Genomic DNA, 17,245 nt, shown 5'->3' on the forward strand with positions numbered 1-17,245 from the left:
GCCTGATATGAGCAAGGTGTGATTCCAATGGTTTGTTGATAGATAGATAGCTAGATAGATAGATAGATATAATAGACATAGATGATATAGATATAGATATAGATATAGATATAGATATAGATATAGATATAGATATAGATACAGATAGATAGATATCTCCACTTAAATGTTTCCTATGAGTACCTCAAAGTCAACAAGCCCCCAAATCTGACAACTGACCTTCATTTACTCTTTTGTAAAATAAGGATAACAGGACCTATTTAATAAAAAGAGATTATAAGGTTTAAACAGGATAAAGCCTGCAGCACTCGGCATGGAACGTAATTAGGGATAAATAAACATTCATAACCTTTATTGTTATCCTTTCTTGCCTCCAACCCGAGCTTCCCATGACCCCCCAAATCTTCATAAACCCACCTGACCCAAGTGCAGTTTATATCCTTCAAGACTCAGCTCACACACCACCTGCTCTGTGAGGAGCAGTGACTCCCAGGGAGAACCCTGTGCACTCCAGCACTAAGGCAGGCCCTCTCTGACCTCACATCTCCACTTCCTGTTCCCCAGTCACAGAGTTCCAGCCACACTGCCCTTCCTTCTGTTCCTTGAACACTCCAAGACCATTCGTGCCTCAGGACCTTTATTTATACAGGAAAAATAGATCTTTGCCAGATCTCTACCTGGTTGAGCCCTTGTCATCCTTCAGGTATCAGTTTCTTTCTCCTGTACTCTTAAAGAATTTCCCTAATCACTCTACCTAAAATGCAACTCCCTTCCTGCCCAATCCCTCACTCCATTTCCCCATCTCAATTTTTTGGTATCATTGAGACCAAATGCAATGATTCTTCTCTCTTAGAATATAAACTCAGTGAACTAAGTGATCTTACCCCTAGGATCTCCATAAAGGATGGGTGGGTGGATGGATGAATGGGTGGGTGGATGAGTGGATACATTCAAGAATCAGTAGGCACTTCTGTAATTCTGTTATAACACTGAAAATCTGAACACCTATCTGCTTAATGTCTGTGTTCTATTAGAATATGAGTTCTAAAAGACAGAGACTGGGTTCCTGCATACTTGGTGCCTAAAACTATGACACAAGCCTTCTGCTGAATTAGTTCAATTCATGTCTGTGTTGTCCTATGTTCTTACTACAGTGGTTCTCAAATTCTGTTGTTCGGTATAATCACCGCTTACCCCATTCTCTCTACTTTCTCTGTGGCAGATTAAAGGTAACCACGATTCCTTTGATTCACTCCCACTGAGAAGTGGGCTCTGATTACCTTCCCCTTAGATCTGGGCTGCTCTTGGTGATTTGCTTGACCAACAAACATGGCAGAAAGGAATTGCTGGGATGTCAAGATTAGGTCATAAAGAACATCACAGCTTCCATGTAGGTCTCTTGGAAGTCTCATTTGCCATGCTATGAGGCACATAGGCCACATGAAGAGTCTGTGTTTAAGAGCTCCAGCCAATAATCCCAGCATTAGCTCTCAGCCAGGCAAGGGAGCCATCTTGGATGTCTTGCCCAGTTGAGACTTCAGATAAATACAACTCCAGCCAGCAGGTGATTACAACCACCCACTCAACCACAGAACAATGAAAGAGAACCAATTATTGTTTTAAGTCACTAAGTTCTGGATACTTACTAGGCAGCAAGGGCTAACAGGAACAGTCTCTAATCAATACCAAAGTAAAGAAGTAACAATAAAACAGAAAGGACATTGGGAACTATGTTCTCTAGTCTTAGCTCTGCCTCCAGTTAACTGTGTGGGTTCAGGTAAGTCATGTAACTCCTCTAGGTCTTATCTGGGAAAATATTTTAGTTTAAGAGAGTAGATCAGTTACCTGTTAAGTCTAAGTCATTTGCACTCTATGTATACATTTTTTAATTTGTTTTTATTAAAAATTTCTCTTATAATTAAATAACATTATTTAATTCATATTGTCTTGTAGGAAGAGTAAAAGATAAATGTCACCAATATCACATTTTTGCCCTGGGTCAGTCCAGCCTAAGGGATAAAGGAAAAATGGGACACCAGATTACCATTCTAGAGAGATTCTTTCATGGTAAAGACTCAGGCCTGCTACAGAGATAGAATCAAATAGCCAAGCTGCCAATAATTAAGATGTGCCTGTTAGAAATAGGATGTTGACCCACAGTCAAGTAACAGGAAGGGTTTTGTGGTTGTATTGTTTGGCTTTGTTTTGTTTTTGCTTTTAAATAAAGGGTTTGATTATGTTAGCAAGTTGCTTGTTATACAAGGAGAGCACTAGGATTCAGTGATGACTGATACCCTTCCAGCTCTGATATCATAATTCCAGGATTTTTGCTTTGTTTCTAAAGCAGAAACTTGATCATGTGGGCTCCCTGCTCAAAATCTGTCAGGCTCCTATTGTCTACTGCCAAAAGAACAATTCAAGTTCCTCATGCTTGAAGCTCTTCATGTGGCCCAGCTCCTCCCTCACTACCGCCACCTCTTCCTGTCTAGAACCCTGTCTGATCACACTGACCACGAGTCCTTACTGAGATGCCATTCCCCTTCTTCCTCGGGATGCTCGTCTCCTAAATGGCAGGGGCTGAGTAAAGCTATTTTGTGCAGGTTGCATTTGCTGGCTTCTATATTACTCCTGGCTCACTTCCTGTTGAACTTCCCTGAACTGTACTGCCCTGGGATTAGGAAATGATTTAAGACAAACTGGCTTTAAGACTGCCCGACCTCAGGGTTAAGAGCCTGGCTTTGCACTGACCACTGGCCATGGGGATTGGTTTTAGTGTACCTGATTCTTGGTGCACCCTCCTCACGCTTGGAGACCTCCTCCCCATAACGCAATTAACAGAAAATCTACACTCCTTTCCCCCTCGCAGACCTGCCGGGTGCTTCCCCACTCATCCCTGCAGACAAGACAACAAGGGCTGACATGCACCACTGGGCTGCCATGCCGCCGTCTCCCCTGCTGTCAGCATCAGAAACATTTCTGCTCCTTCTCAAGTCTCTCTTCAAATGCTTCCTGTTCTTGGAATGAGCACTTAACACAGAGGTCAGTCCTCAGTAAGGAGCAGCTATTTTTTACATCGTTTCCTCACCCACTTTTAAAATCACAAAAATAATTTTTGGATAAATAAGACATAACCGATATCAAAAAGGTATTGTTGGTCAGAGGCAAAAAATTTGAAGTTTCTCATTGCATTCTTATTTTGTCCAGCTTCTTAATATTTGGCATGAATAGCACTCAATGCCAAGTGGTCTTAAAAAATAACCCAAGAAACTATTTTCCCTCTAGTTTGCTCAGTAAGTTCAGCATGTCTCTCTTTTGGAATTATAAGTGTATTCTTCTGAGCATGTATATGAATATAAAATTGTCACCGTGTCTCAGTGCTGTGGGAAGTTATTATGTTTTTATGCATTAAAAATTTTCTGATTTTAAATGCCAAAGGAAATAAATATTATGATGGAGGACTTAATCCCATCTCTGTCCCCTGGCCACCCAACCACCTACCTAAGTTTTTATATTAATATATTAAGTTCTCCTTATCTAGAACCGATCATTTCCTCCTTTTAGCCCTGTAATGTCTATCATTGGGTCACTAATTAAGATATTGCAATTATTGTTCTCCACACTCGACTGCAAGCATCTTGAAAACAGGGAATGAGTCTCATCTATCTTTATGTCATTAGCATGTACTGTGTGGGGAAACCGATCCTAATAATTAAGGGAATAAATAAACTGTACATCCTCGTGTGAATTTGGGAAGTCAGGGGGTCAGAAGCCACCACGTCTGTGTCCCTTTTCTTCGTATTTCCAGAGCAGCAACCAAGGCTCATCTCAGCAGCTTCAGACATGTTCCCTGCCCTCCCCACACACCAGGCCCCCCGGAACAGAGGAAGAGACCAAGATAGGCATCAGGCAGTCAGCCTGATCTGGAGCTACAGGCCTTGCTTGGTTCTGGTTATCACATCTGTTGCGTGAGCAGATGATTTGAGAGAGAGAGAGAGAGAAAAGGCCACTCTATGGCCCTCATGTTTTGCTCCCGGAGGGAGGAAGCAGGAGGCTTTCACCAAATGAATGAACAAACGAGCACGCTGTTCATGTCCCAAGCACACAGCCCCCTAGTGTGTCTGGCTCCACCAGAGTCCTGAAGGTGAACTCTGAGACAATATTTCTTCCTCCTCCAGGAAATATTGGTGGGGAGAAAGACACCAAAGAGGGAATCAGTCAAGAGGAAATTCTGGAAAGTTCTTAACAATTGGTAGTTTGGGGTTTGTCCTTTGCTGTTTTCGCAGAATGTTTGAGAAAACAGACAACATAAATTGGTACTATGTAAAGCATAGAAGGTCCTGTAAGTTACAGCCCTGGTTCATCAGTCAGAATGTGCCCAACTTTTTCACTCCAGAGTGTCAGCCTTCCTCAGAGTAATGATGCCTTCTGAGGGTAACTGCCCAATCTCTCTTACTTCCACCATCCCTCCCGGACTTCTCTCCAATATAGTTTCTGGATGGATGTGGAGAGGAATCACATAGTCTCATAGCAGTGGAGGGAAGGTGATGAGTTCTGGAGCCTACACGCAGGTGCCAAACAAAAATTCTAGTGTGTGAAACAGTTAGTTGACCCAGTGCTAGGAACCAGCTACATGCGGAAGTCTATCATTCCTTAGCTCAGTTGGGCCCAGCTTTCCCTCTCTGCACAATCAGCTGACCTCAGAACAGCCCCATGATGGCGCCTCGCACTCCTCACCTGTGCCAGGAGCCCCAGTCTCTGATATGCAGTAACTGTTCATCATGATGAACCCTATGGTGGGCCTACTGGCTGTCAACTCAGCATCCCCCACAAACAGAAGCCCAAGGTTGAACAGAGAATCAATCCTATGAGATCCTTCTCCGGCTGACCCCGCTTTGCATGGCAACTGCCCCTTAAGCAGGGATCAGGGTGCAAGCAACCCCTTGTCCCCTTCCTCAGTAGCCCTCTCTGTTTTCCAGCATATCTGCTGTCTGGTGCAAAAGCCCAGGGAGCAAACATCAGTGTGCCCATCTGCTTATCTCCTCCCTCCTGGCCCCCTCCTTTACAATTGTCTCCAACAGAAGATGCAAGACTCCCTTCTTTGTTGTCTTCATCAGTGCCTACTTGAGATTCATGGTTAATCCATAATGGCAGGATTTTTCACAGCTCTGTGAAAGGATCTCTATCGAGGCAGATGGACACCAGAGGGAAAAAGTTGTGTGGTTGGAACATGTCAGAAAACTAGCACATTTTTCTTCAAAAAGAGGACACTCCCTAACACTGTCTGGGGAATTCTGCAAAAGGATCCCTTTGTTGAGGCTGAAGGAAACCCCCCACACCCTAGGGAGAAGCTGGAGCCAGAATCCCACCCTGTGTGTTTCTCTGCAGGGGACAGGGGGTGCAAGTAGACTGAGGTCCAGCTTCCAGGTGGAAAGGAAGGCTTAGCGCATCTGGAAGACCCTGGGCACCAGGACACTGTGGACAGGCACTCAGCTGTCCCATTCTCTCCCACTGATGGTGACTGGCCCTGAAGAAGGAAACCAAACTGTTTCCCCAGGGACTGTTAATAGGTTAATTTTAGGTAACTGAATCAGAGGGTAATGGGGACACCGGTGAAGTGAGTGTTTTGCTTGCACGGAGCTTGCAGGGAGGGCTCTGCCCCCCTGTGGATTGCCAACGGTCCTGGGCCATTAAGCATGACCTACCACCCTTGTGGAGAACACAAAGCCCCGGGAGCTTCTGCTTCCAAAATAAAAGAACAAGAATATCTCCTGGATTGTGGATATTCTATCAGGAAGTAACCAGAGAGCCCTGACTGCCAATTCTCCTTTGAAGATGGAAAGCAAAAACAAACACAAACCTAAAACAAAGACTACAAACCACTAAAAAAATAAAATAACATAAAAATAACTATTTCAAGGAGTGGTTATGAAGAGAATGCCAAGGATGGAAAGAAAAAAAGAAAAGAATGGGGTGTGTTGTAAATCAGCTCCTTTTTTATGCACCTGCCAATGTTTCAGGGTATGACAAGAGAAGTAATTGTGGGACGCAGTCGCCAGAAATAGAATTGCTGAGCTCCAAACTGGAGTTGTGGCAGGAGAAAATGCCCCTAGATTCTCTCGAAACAACCCATGGCCCCGGTCTTGTTAGGATTTAGCTGAAATGTTGAGAGAAGAACTTTGGGGTCCAAAGACAAAAGAAGGTGGGTTGATGGTCAGAGTGTGTGAAGCCTCGTTTTCTTTTCTTTTCTTTTTTTAATTTTTTTAAGTTTTTAGTCAAATTCCAGTTCATTAACCTACAGCGTCATATTAGTTTCAGGAGTGCAATTTAGTGATTCATCACTTCCCGGCATCACTCGGTGCTCATCACCACAAGCACACTCCTTAATTCCCACTATCTATTTTACCCATTCTCCACCCACCACCCCTCTGGTAACCGTCAATTTTTTCTCTGTAATTAAGAGCGTGTTTCTTGGTTTTCCTCTCTTTTTTCCCCTTTGTTCATTTGTTTTCTTTCTTAAATTCCACACATGAATGAAATCATAGGGCATTTTTCTTTCTCTAATTGACTTATTTCACTTAGCATAATACACTCCATCCCTGTTGTTGCAAACGGCAAGGTTTCATTCTTTTTTATGGCTGTGTAATATTCCGTTGTGCACATATAAACCACATCTTCTTTATCCACTCATCAGTCGATGGACATTTGGGCTATATCCATAATCTGGCTATTGTAGATAATGCTGCTGTAAACATCAGGGTGCATATATCCCTTCTAACTAGTACTTTTGTATTCCTTGTGTAAACACCCAGTAGTACAATTTCTGGATTGTAAGGTGGTTCTATTTTTAACTTTTTGAGGAACCCCCATACTGCCTTCCAGAGGGGAGCCACATTTTCTATCAAAGCTGGGATGAGTGTGGCCCAAAATCCAACCTCCTTCCTCGCTCCAGGGAAGGTGATGGCCCAAGGGAAAAAGTAGAAAGGTCTGAGTCAACAGACTTGAGTTTGAATCTTGACTCAGTCACTGCTGAAAACTCGGGGATGCGGCCTGGCAGATCTACAGAGAAGCCCCCTCAAGACATTCAGCATAGCCTGTGGCATAGAAGCCACAAGATTGAGTGGAACTAACTGTGGAGGAAGATGACTTTTCCCCTTGGATTTGGAGGATAGAGGGATAAATGCCAGCGTGCAAGTGGCATAAGGATTAACGGTGAGCATCGTCTCTCCCAGCTCCGTGCCAACTGCCCCCCTCAAAAGCTGCGAGTCAAAGAGGACTTGGTTTCAGCCTACATCCCTGCAGGTATTTCCTTTATTATATACAGGCCCCCTACTAGCAGTTGGGGAGAAAATGATGAAGGCCAAATGTACCCTTTTGTCACTGTGACCCATGAGATGGTCATCCTGCATAGATATGACCAATCTTGTCTGTGTACTGTCCTTGTTCCAGCCATTCCCACAGCTCCCCCGCCTGCACAGTCCCAATTCTCTCATCAGCTTGAGGCAGCCACGTTTTCCTGTAACTTTCTGAGCACTTCATCCTCTAAAATTATTTTCAGCTCTGATATAAAACAATTTTCAGGGAAACATTCCTTCCCTGGTTACTCAGAGTTACTCAGAGTCTACCTTGGGTGCTGCACCTTTTCTTGTCACAATCCCATGTGCTATCATAGCTGTTAAAATAGCTATGACTATTAGGGTACCTGGGTAGCTCAGTCAGTTAAGCGTCCGACTCTTGATCTCAACCCAGGTCATGATCTCATGGTTCGTGAGATCAAGTCCCACATCGGGCTCTGCGTTGTGTGTGGAGCCAGCTTGGAATTCCCTCTCTCCCTTTCTCTCTGCCTCTCTCTCTCTCTCTCTCTCTCTCTCAAAATAAATAAATAAACTTTAAGAAGTAGCTGTGATTATTTTATTGACTCATCCCTAGTCCAAGAACTTATGAATGACAGCCCCATCCCAGCCCTCCCATTTTCTTGTGGGTAAACACAGGGTAAAAACAGGGTAAACCTGGCAGACAGGTGGGTGAATTCAGGGTAGATCTGAAAAAGGGAGGCCTTGCCCACCAAAAGAAACTCTTGGATTGGCAATCCCATTCAGTGCTGCTAGTAGTTATGATTACTTAATACCAAGGAGATAGTCCCACTTCCTGGTCCAAGAACACCACCCAGATCCTTGTCTGGACAATTCTTACTCATAGACTCACAATGCCCATTGTTTTATTTCTCTGCAGGTGAGCTTGGGTAACTGTTATTGAATGTGATTATACACAGAGTACAATTGTAACTTATGACTATTATTTGCCTTTCCTCCAGCTCCATGACCTTTAGCATAGGTCCTCATAATCTTTCACGCTGACTTTGCCTTCTTGAACTATCTTACTCTATGTGTGGAATGTATATGTGTGTGTGCACATGTGTGTTGGGGGGGGGGAGGACACTGTATGTATGTATGTGCTGGATGTGTGGAGGATGTCTGGATGTGTGGTGTGTATGGAAGGGATGTGTGCGTGTGGTATGTGTATATGTGCTGTGTGAGGGAGGCAGTGTGCAGCATATGCGTGTATGGTGTGTGTGGGATGTGTATGTGGAAGGGAGTGTGTATGGTATATATGTGACCGTGTTGTATATGTGTGTATGTGGGGGGGGGGGGGGTGTGGGTGTATGTGTGTGTCTGCCCCTTCACCAGATTCTGATTGGTAGAAATCTTGTTTTTTACTCCAAGTTCAGTATAGAACCTAGAGCATGGTAGGCACTCCATAAACGTTTGAATGTTGAATTAAATTGAGACTCGTGGTTTATCATTTCCAATTCCGAAATAGAATATGGGCACCTGGACACTGTCATAAGCTTGTTGAGAGAGAAACTTGCCTTGGTTGAGTCTTAATGCTCCAGTCATCTCCATGAGGGTCTGCAGTACGTGTGTGAGGTGACTACAAATAGAACAGTAGATATTTCTGCCCTTCCTCTTACCTAGTAACCACCCTGTCATTTTCCAGCCACTTCCACAAAGGCAAGGATTGCAATGGTGCAGACACATAAGCTGCAGCGATGTCTGCTCAGGTAGGAGGATGAGGACATGTGGACAGCTGGAGGGGTCAAGATTTGGGGTTACCTACTGCCCTGTGGAGGAAGATATTCTAAAGCTCAGGGGGCAGTAGGAAGACTCACGTATTTCAGGGCCCATGAATGGGGAGCCACTAGCAAGTTGGCCTTTCCCTTTTCATAACTATTTGATGTTTTTACATGGGGTAAAGTTCTAGAATCACTGGATCTCTTCCTTTTATAGCTACAAAAAGTACTTAAGAGGTATCTATCTTACCTTTGAAAATACCTATACATAAAACTATGAGCTTCTGTGATAATTTTTACATCTATATAGCTGTTGGAAGTTCTGATAATTTTGAAACAAATCATTATGAACTATCAAATAAAAGCACCAGTGAGAATGCGTCTGGCATCTCATGGCCGTCATAATTGTTACCAGTGTAGATTTCATACACGTATTCTCACTATATCTTCCCAACAACACTGTGGGTAGTTATTACTGTTCATTTCTTTATACATGGAAACTGAGAATTAGCACACCTGAGATCACAGGTCCCAGCAGCCGGGTCTTCTGACTGCCGATTCCATCCTTTGCCTTTGTATGAACAAATTTGCTAAGAGAACACTAAATAGAAACTCCTTCACTGGGAAGGGCTTTTGTTCCATAGCAACCAACAAGTGCCACAGCTGTCTATGGGCTTGTGAAACCAGGGCTGGAAGCTGGGCAAGGCTTATCTTCCTTTGGGTCTCTTAGTAAGAATCTCAAAAAGAAGGCAATTTGATGGCTAGAAAGGACGGTACCCGCCACACAACCTTACCTGCCAAGCAATGCTTCTGCCTCATCCTGAACACCCTGCATGAATGCATGACTTTACAAAGCAACTTAGTCACAGTACGTCTGTTCTCACAATCGTGTGGTTCTTCCTTCTACATGTTGGCCTCCTCTTGGACAGATGCAATTAATTTCTTCCACATGCCAACTGCCCCAGATAGTTCTTTTCAATTCTGGACTGTATTCCAACCTATTTCCCAGTTCTATCAATTTTCAATCAACCCCACATTAAGGCAAGAAGCCATAAACCATCTCACCAAAATACCCCTGCACAATTTCCCTTTCACATGATATTAGTCCTCAGATAGGTTCACTTATCCAAGTGTACACAGACATAACTTTGAGTTTATTATTTAACAAGTGATAGTCATGTAAAATGGTGCTAGGTGTGGGTTATCACAAAGGTGACTGAAATAGTTAACTGAAGTGGTGATCAGAAACATTAATGGTCCTTGTTCATGTCTTGAACCAAATAACCAAACAAATCCAACTCTTCTAGACCAGTGAGCCTGTCAAATGAATGAGTAACTGACTCGTTTCCAATAATCCAATCTTATGGTCATATAATACCTACTAAAGCAACAGATGATTATGGCTTCATTTTGTTGGGGCTTACAAACTACCATTTCTAAAAATCCATTATGAAATATTTCCTGAGATCGTTGTCACTCACTGCTCCACTGTTGGCAGAAGACTTTTATTAAGTTTTGTTTTGCTGTACTTGTGTTTGGTTTAGGTGAAGACTCATTTATCCATCTTGTTTCTACTAACACATATCACTTTTTTAAGCCTCTGTGGTAAACTCCCTGGTGCTGATGAAAGTGACCACATCAGGGAGATTGGGATATATCTTTCAGCAAAACAAATATTAAACTTATGAGCCAAGGGAAGGAAAGGGGCTTATGTGCTGGGTGTGGTAAAGGTGGGGAGAGATTTATAGAGAAAGGAAGCAGCAAGCAAAAGGCCTATAGAAGAGATCATGGCATAATGCAAGAGCAACTCCTCCAAATCCAAGAGTGTTTTTAGGAAGACTATTAGGACCACTAAGAGAAAGGTGGTTACACATAAGACTTATATAAAAGAATAAATATTCACTATGGACAACCAATTAGAAAATGTATTTTAAGAAAGAGGATTGCATTTACAATATTAAGAGTATGAACGGGCGCCTGGGTGGCTCAGTCAGTTAAGCAGCCGACTTCAGCTCAGGTCATGATCTCGCGGTCCGTGAGTTCGAGCCCCACGTCGGGCTCTGTGCTGACAGCTCAGAGCCTGGAGCCTGTTTCAGATTCTGTGTCTCCCTCTCTCTGACCCTCCCCTGTCCATGCTCTGTCTCTCCCTGTCTCAAAAATAAATAAAATGTTAAAAAAAATTTTTTAAAAAGTATGAAGTCTGCTGAAAAATCCAACAGAAGAGGTGCAAAACCAATATGGAGAAGTTTTTTAAGCTTTTTTAAGAGACATATAAGAAGACCTAAGAAGCCAGGGCACCTGGGTGGCTCAGTTGGTTAAGTGTCCGACTTCGGCTCAGGTCATGATCTCACAGTTCATGAGTTCAAGCCCTGCATCAGGCTCTGTACTGACAGCTCAAAGCCTGGAGCCTGCTTTGGATTCTGTATCTCCCTCCCTCTCTCTCTCTCTCTCTCTCTCTCTCTGCCCCTTCCCTGCTTGTGCTCTGTCTCTCTCCCTCTCAAAAACAAACATTAAAAAAATTTAAAAGAAGACCTAATAAGCTGGATTGGACATTATAGTCATGGTTGTAGATTTTATCATCATATAGATATCAATTTTCCCTCAAATAATTCACATGTGCAATGAAATTCCCATCAAAATTCCAAACAGGATTTTCATGGAACTTGTTGGAGTGATCAAAAAATTAACAAGATAACTAAGACAATTTTGTTTGAAGTCAAGAATAAAAAGAATGAGACAAAAAAAAAAAAAAAACTGACATACCATACCAAATATTGAGACTCATGAAAAAGCTGTAGTGATTAAAATGGTACAGCATTCACCAAGGGACTAATCTAACAAAAAGCCCAGAAATAGATCTTCACATTTATGGGGACTTGAAATACAACAGAGATGGCATTATAAATTGGTTGAGAAAGAATGGGCTATTTATTAAATGGTGCCATGACAACCAGCTATGTGTATGGAGAAAGAAAAATTTATCACACTATATCAAGTAATTTCCGATGGACTAAAGATTCTACCACTTGTGATCCTTAGCAAATTCTTTAACCTTCCCATCCCTAACTTCCTCATCCACAAAATGGGAATAATAATAACAGTACATGACTCTTATGGTTGTCATGAAGATTAAGTGAGGTAATTACTTGTAAAGCACTTAAAATAGCATCTGGCACATTGAAGTATTTGTTAAATGAGTAAATTAAAGTCAAATGTTAAAGACAAAACTGAAAACTTCTGGAGGAAAATATATGTACATATCTTTACGACATCAGGGAAAGTGAGAATTTTTAAAGCTAGATGCAAAAATCCTGAACATAATTACCAAGATGAAGGAATTGGACTACATTAAAGTTTACAAATCTCTACAAATCTCTACAACTAAAGATAGCAAAACTAACACTTAAAATCAACCAAGACTGAGAGAAGACACTTGTAACAGATAGAACAAGAAATATAGAGAGTATATAAAGGGAACCTACAAATAAGAAAAATAAAAATAGAAAATATGGGCAAAGAATATGAATAGACAGTTCAAAAAAGAAGAAATCCAAAGGTCGATAAGTGTATGAACTGGCTTATACTCCCTGATAATCAGGGAAACACAATGACTGTATAATATCCCTTAGAGGCATCAGTCCAGCAATCCTTGGGAAAAAAGTGGAGAAATGGAAATGTTCATTTCCTGCTGTTGGAATTATAATTTAGATAACCATGTTAGGAAGAAATTTGGAGACATCCAGAAAGTTTAAGGCTTAGCATACCTAGAATCCAATATAACCCCCCTGCCATTATAACTAGGCTCACATCACACACAGCCTCCCCATTTCCATAAATGGTAACTCCAGTTTTCCAGTTGCTCAGATCAAATGTCTTGGAGCTGCCCTTGACTCTTCTGTCTCTTTCATACCACAGCTGATCCCTTAGAAAACCTGTTGGCTTCATGTCAAAATATATCCAGAATCATACCATATCTCATCACCTCCACCAACAACCTCAGGTCCAAGCCCTGATCACCTCTTTCCTGGACCATCACAGCAACCCCTTACTGGTCTGTTTCTACTCTTGCCACCTTTTAATGTATTTTCAGCCAGAGTGGTCCTACTAAACTCAAGTCAGATCAAGTTACCTCTCAGCTCGAAATCCTCCCTTGGTTCTCCATTTCATTCAGAATAAAGGCCACTAATGTCAAACAGCCACAAGATCCCACACGATCTGGTCCTCATTCTTCTCTGACCTCATCTCCCACTATCTCTGCCACCGCTTGCCCTCTCTGCTCTAGTATATTGACCTCTGAGCTGGTCTTTGAATTTAGGGTATGCTTCCACTGCACGTCCTTTGCACTTGTGGCTTCCTGTGGCTAGAATTCTTTCTCATAAATCCATACCTCCTTGACAACCCAACACAATGGCATTTTCTCAGTGAAGACTCTCCTGGATGGCTCTGTATAAATTCCAACAACACTTCCCCACATTCCCCCACCAATACATATACTCACATAATCTATAATCTTCTTCCCCACCTTATTACTTTCCTGTTCTTCTTGCATCCTTTCTTTCTTCCTTTTTTTTTGGGGGGGGGGGGGTGAGTGAGAGGGAGGGGCATCTTTCTCGTCTCTTTCAAATGTAAGCTTTAGGAGGACAGGAATTTTGTCCCTCTGCTCACTATGATATCCTCTAGAACAGTACCCAGTAGGGTACTTGTAGGCACTCAATAAATCTTGGTTAAATAAATAAATGACTTTATAAATTATACAGCTACACTCTTCCAGGCATTGTTTTGGAGCTGGAGAATAGAAATGGAGGGGGAGAAGAAGAGGCCTCATCCTCAGGGAACTAATGATCTTCTGATGGGGAAAAAAAATGAGCTAATACATAAACATATGGATATATAATTTAAAATGATTAAGGATGTTAGGAAGGCAATTTCTGTTGTTTCCACCCCACTAGGCTGGGGGTTTTTTGTTTTGTTTTTGGGTGCTATATTAGCTGTGAAAGTGTGTCAACCACTTCATGACGATAAATCATTTCTTAGGTTTCTGACTCGCTCCATTAGAACTATCAGCCAGATTTCAAGAAGTCAGAAATATGCATTTCTGTCCTGTGTTCTAATGTCAAGGGGGATGTTACTCAAATTTTTCATGGATGACTGAGTGACAAACTGGAGAGCCCCTCCCTGTTTCTCAATCCCCCCTTACAGATTGGCCCTGCTTCCAAATCACTGGAATGCGAGCATCGATCCCACCTGGTGGAGCAGATTCTGTGGGAGGTGGGGTTTCATGTCTTCCTTCGTTCATGGAATTTCATGAGGTTTCTATGACTAAAAAGGATTTCAGAAGCCCGCCTTGCAATGGTGAGATGCAGATGGCTTTTGGAACGTAAAGCCCTGAATCGCCAACTTTTCATCATTGCTTCCAGCCCAACCCTAACTCCACTCTCGGTTGCATTTAAAAAGTAGGTGAAAGATCTTGGGAAAAAAGCCACAGAATGCTTAAAGATTACACTAGATGAAATGAATTATCTTTATCAAACCCAGATAGAGAAGCACTCGCCCATGAGGGATTCCGCCACCAGGCCAGAGAGCGTTCTGTCTTGGAGAGGCACACCCTGAACTGTGCTCTTATGTAACTAGAAGGTTTTGTCTTTTCACCTCTTTCTTTGGCAGCCATGGATCTGGTTTTCATTGTCTTCACCACATGTTTTCTCCATGCTGTATGTTGCGATTGTTGACTTATAGAGCATCAAAAAGAAACAAAACAAATCTCCAAACAGCAGAATTTGGCCAGAGCCAAAAGCAACTCGCAACGTTTGAGCTGAACTTACTCAAAGCTGGGCAAAAAGACAGAGGCTTACAAAAATGCCTTTTGTTTGAACCAAATACTGAAGCCAAGGCATCTGTGTCCAGAAGTTCTTGTGCATGGATGAGCCTCCGATCCCAACCTGCAGGAAGCCAGCTGGATGAGGCTCTTGGCAGCTGTGTGTCAGAGAACCGAAGCAACAACCTGTCTTGCTTCAGCTTTCGAGTGTCTCTAGCCCCATGGAGCTTGGAGAGTCCTAACAGATTCCCTCATCCATGGCAACAGATCTATGCCCGGGTTGAAACTGTGCTCACATTCCAGGAACACTGCATCCATTAACTCAGTGACACATTCTATTACTCTACTAATTGCATCAGCCGTAATCTCAACTGCCCAAAGATGCCACGCCTGCCATGAAGACTTCACATTTAAATAATCTAAGCTTCCCCATGTCTCAGGCTCAGTAACCAGCACCCAGCTCAAGAAACAGAACGACTAGTGCCACAGAGGCCTCCTGCGTGCCCTCCTAGTCGCTGCATCGCCAAGGGTAACCGCCGTCCTATCTTTTAACAGCCTAGATGAATCCGCAATAGACCATTTAGATCACAATTATTGTAGAATTCTATGTGCAATCAATAAGTTATTCATGTTAGGGGTGCTTGGGTGGCTCAGTTGGTTAAGCGTCCGACTTCGGCTCAGGTCATGCTCTCACAGTTCGTGAGTTCTGTGCTGACAGCTCAGAGCCTGGAGACTGCTTCGGATTCCGTGTCTCCCTCTTTCTCTGCCCCTCCCCCACTCGTGCTCTGTCTCTCTCTCTCAAAAATAAATAAACATTTAAAAAAATAAGTTACTTATGGTATACATCTTATTCCCTATCCCACTTGCTCCATTCATTATCCATTTAGAGGCAGCAGAGCCAAGAGACATGAATCCCAAATGCCAGGGTTTGGTTCCCGGCCCCACCATTACTTACCCTTGTGACACCTCTGTTTCTTCATCTTGACAATGAGGGCAACAAACTAAGATTATTATGATAAGTAAATAAGATATGTGTAACATTATCACTTCTGGCACATAGAAAGCAACTCATGAAATCTTTCCTTACTCTCTTACTTCCTTCTTCCATCCATTCCTCCCAATCTTCCTTTTTTCTTTCAGTCATTCATTCTTTTTTGTTTGTTTTCCTCAGGAGTGTCCCTGGAAGAAGCTTCTGGCACCTTCTCTCTATTGGCAGCTGCCCACACAGCCAGCTCCCAAGGGCAGGTCCCTGGCAGCTCTGGAGCTCCTGTTCTGTGTCTTCTCACACCATGTCCAGAGAACAGCTCACAGGGGGCAGACCCCCACCCCATGGGACAGGGCATGGCCCCAAGGCCTGCAACATCCACCCGACTATGGGTGTGATTACCCTCCCCCAGCCTCTAGTCCCAATGGGGCAGACCACTAAGTGGAGGCTCTCCCCTCACAATGACCCCTGCCCTTATCCCCACTCACCTTGTGTTTCCTCCCAACCTAAAGGGCACTATCATGACCTCATGTTCCCTGGGCATTTCCTCCCTCGGCCCACCGGTCAGTTCCCAGGTTCTTTCAGCTGTCACTTTCGTATTTCCTAAACCCACCACCACTGCCTTAATTCATTCTAACATTTTTCTTCCTTGATTACATACAATACCTGCATAACAGATCCTGCCTCTGATTGGGGTCCTCCTCATTTCAAGGTGTGAGCAGAGAGGTCAAGGCCTCCTAAGATCTGCCTTTCCTCTGTCCCGGAATGTCCCAGGTCCCCCCCTCCCTTGGTGCCTCAGCCCACACCTGTGCTTCTCAGCCTGAAGCCCCCACCTCTTCTCCATCCTCGGACCTGCCCCCCCAAGTGTCTGCCCCAGGGAGCAGGGATCCCCCTGTCAGGGCCCACGTGTCCAGCGATGGGAGCTGTCGTGCACAGCCTGTCTTGCTGCCCTTGCTCCTGGAACCCCCCTGGTCTGCACATAAGGGAGCGGGTGATTGGGCAGTGCCCGTTTTCCAGGCCTCTCCTGACTCTCTGCATTCGCTGAGCTATAACAGTACCATGCCAGGCAGGGTGGGTACATGGGGACACGTGGAAGGGTGAGGAATGGTCCTCAACATCCAGATTCATGCCTGGCATCATGGTCTCACCAGCCGAGGCTGGACAGGTGGTTTTTGGGCAGCTGCATGGGCCAGCTGTCTCCTTACCCCCACCAGGGCCACCAGCTACCACAGCGCCTGTTAAAAGAGGCTCCTGAGCTCTGACGTTTCAGTGGGAATCAGACAGAAACTCGTTCCCTGACCCAGATTGGCAGGCAGTTCAAGGCCAGGCAGTGAAGTGGCGTGTCCCCAGCAGCCTGCTGCCACCTAGCCTCTCACCA

The 17,245-nt window shown here is 43.7% G+C and overlaps 1 protein-coding gene across 2 annotated transcripts; it reads left to right on the plus strand.

Annotated features, from left to right (window-relative positions):
• The first annotated feature begins 1,441 nt into the window (after positions 1-1,441).
• Positions 1,442-16,633, plus strand: LOC122201735. Of its 2 annotated transcripts, XM_042907680.1 has the most exons (3): positions 1,442-1,564; positions 2,867-3,039; positions 16,054-16,633. In XM_042907680.1, exons 1-3 carry the CDS (start codon positions 1,517-1,519, stop codon positions 16,472-16,474), a joined length of 642 nt encoding a protein of 213 aa, XP_042763614.1. In that variant the 5' UTR covers positions 1,442-1,516; the 3' UTR covers positions 16,475-16,633. The 2 variants fall into 2 exon arrangements, 1 of the variants encoding a protein (XP_042763614.1); XR_006194319.1 differs by lacking the exon at positions 16,054-16,633 and having other exon boundaries at positions 1,442-1,777; positions 2,867-3,294.
• The last annotated feature ends 612 nt before the right edge of the window (positions 16,634-17,245 follow it).

This window comes from Panthera leo, chromosome D2 (genome assembly GCF_018350215.1).
Source record: "Panthera leo isolate Ple1 chromosome D2, P.leo_Ple1_pat1.1, whole genome shotgun sequence".
Lineage (NCBI taxonomy): Eukaryota > Metazoa > Chordata > Mammalia > Carnivora > Felidae > Panthera > Panthera leo.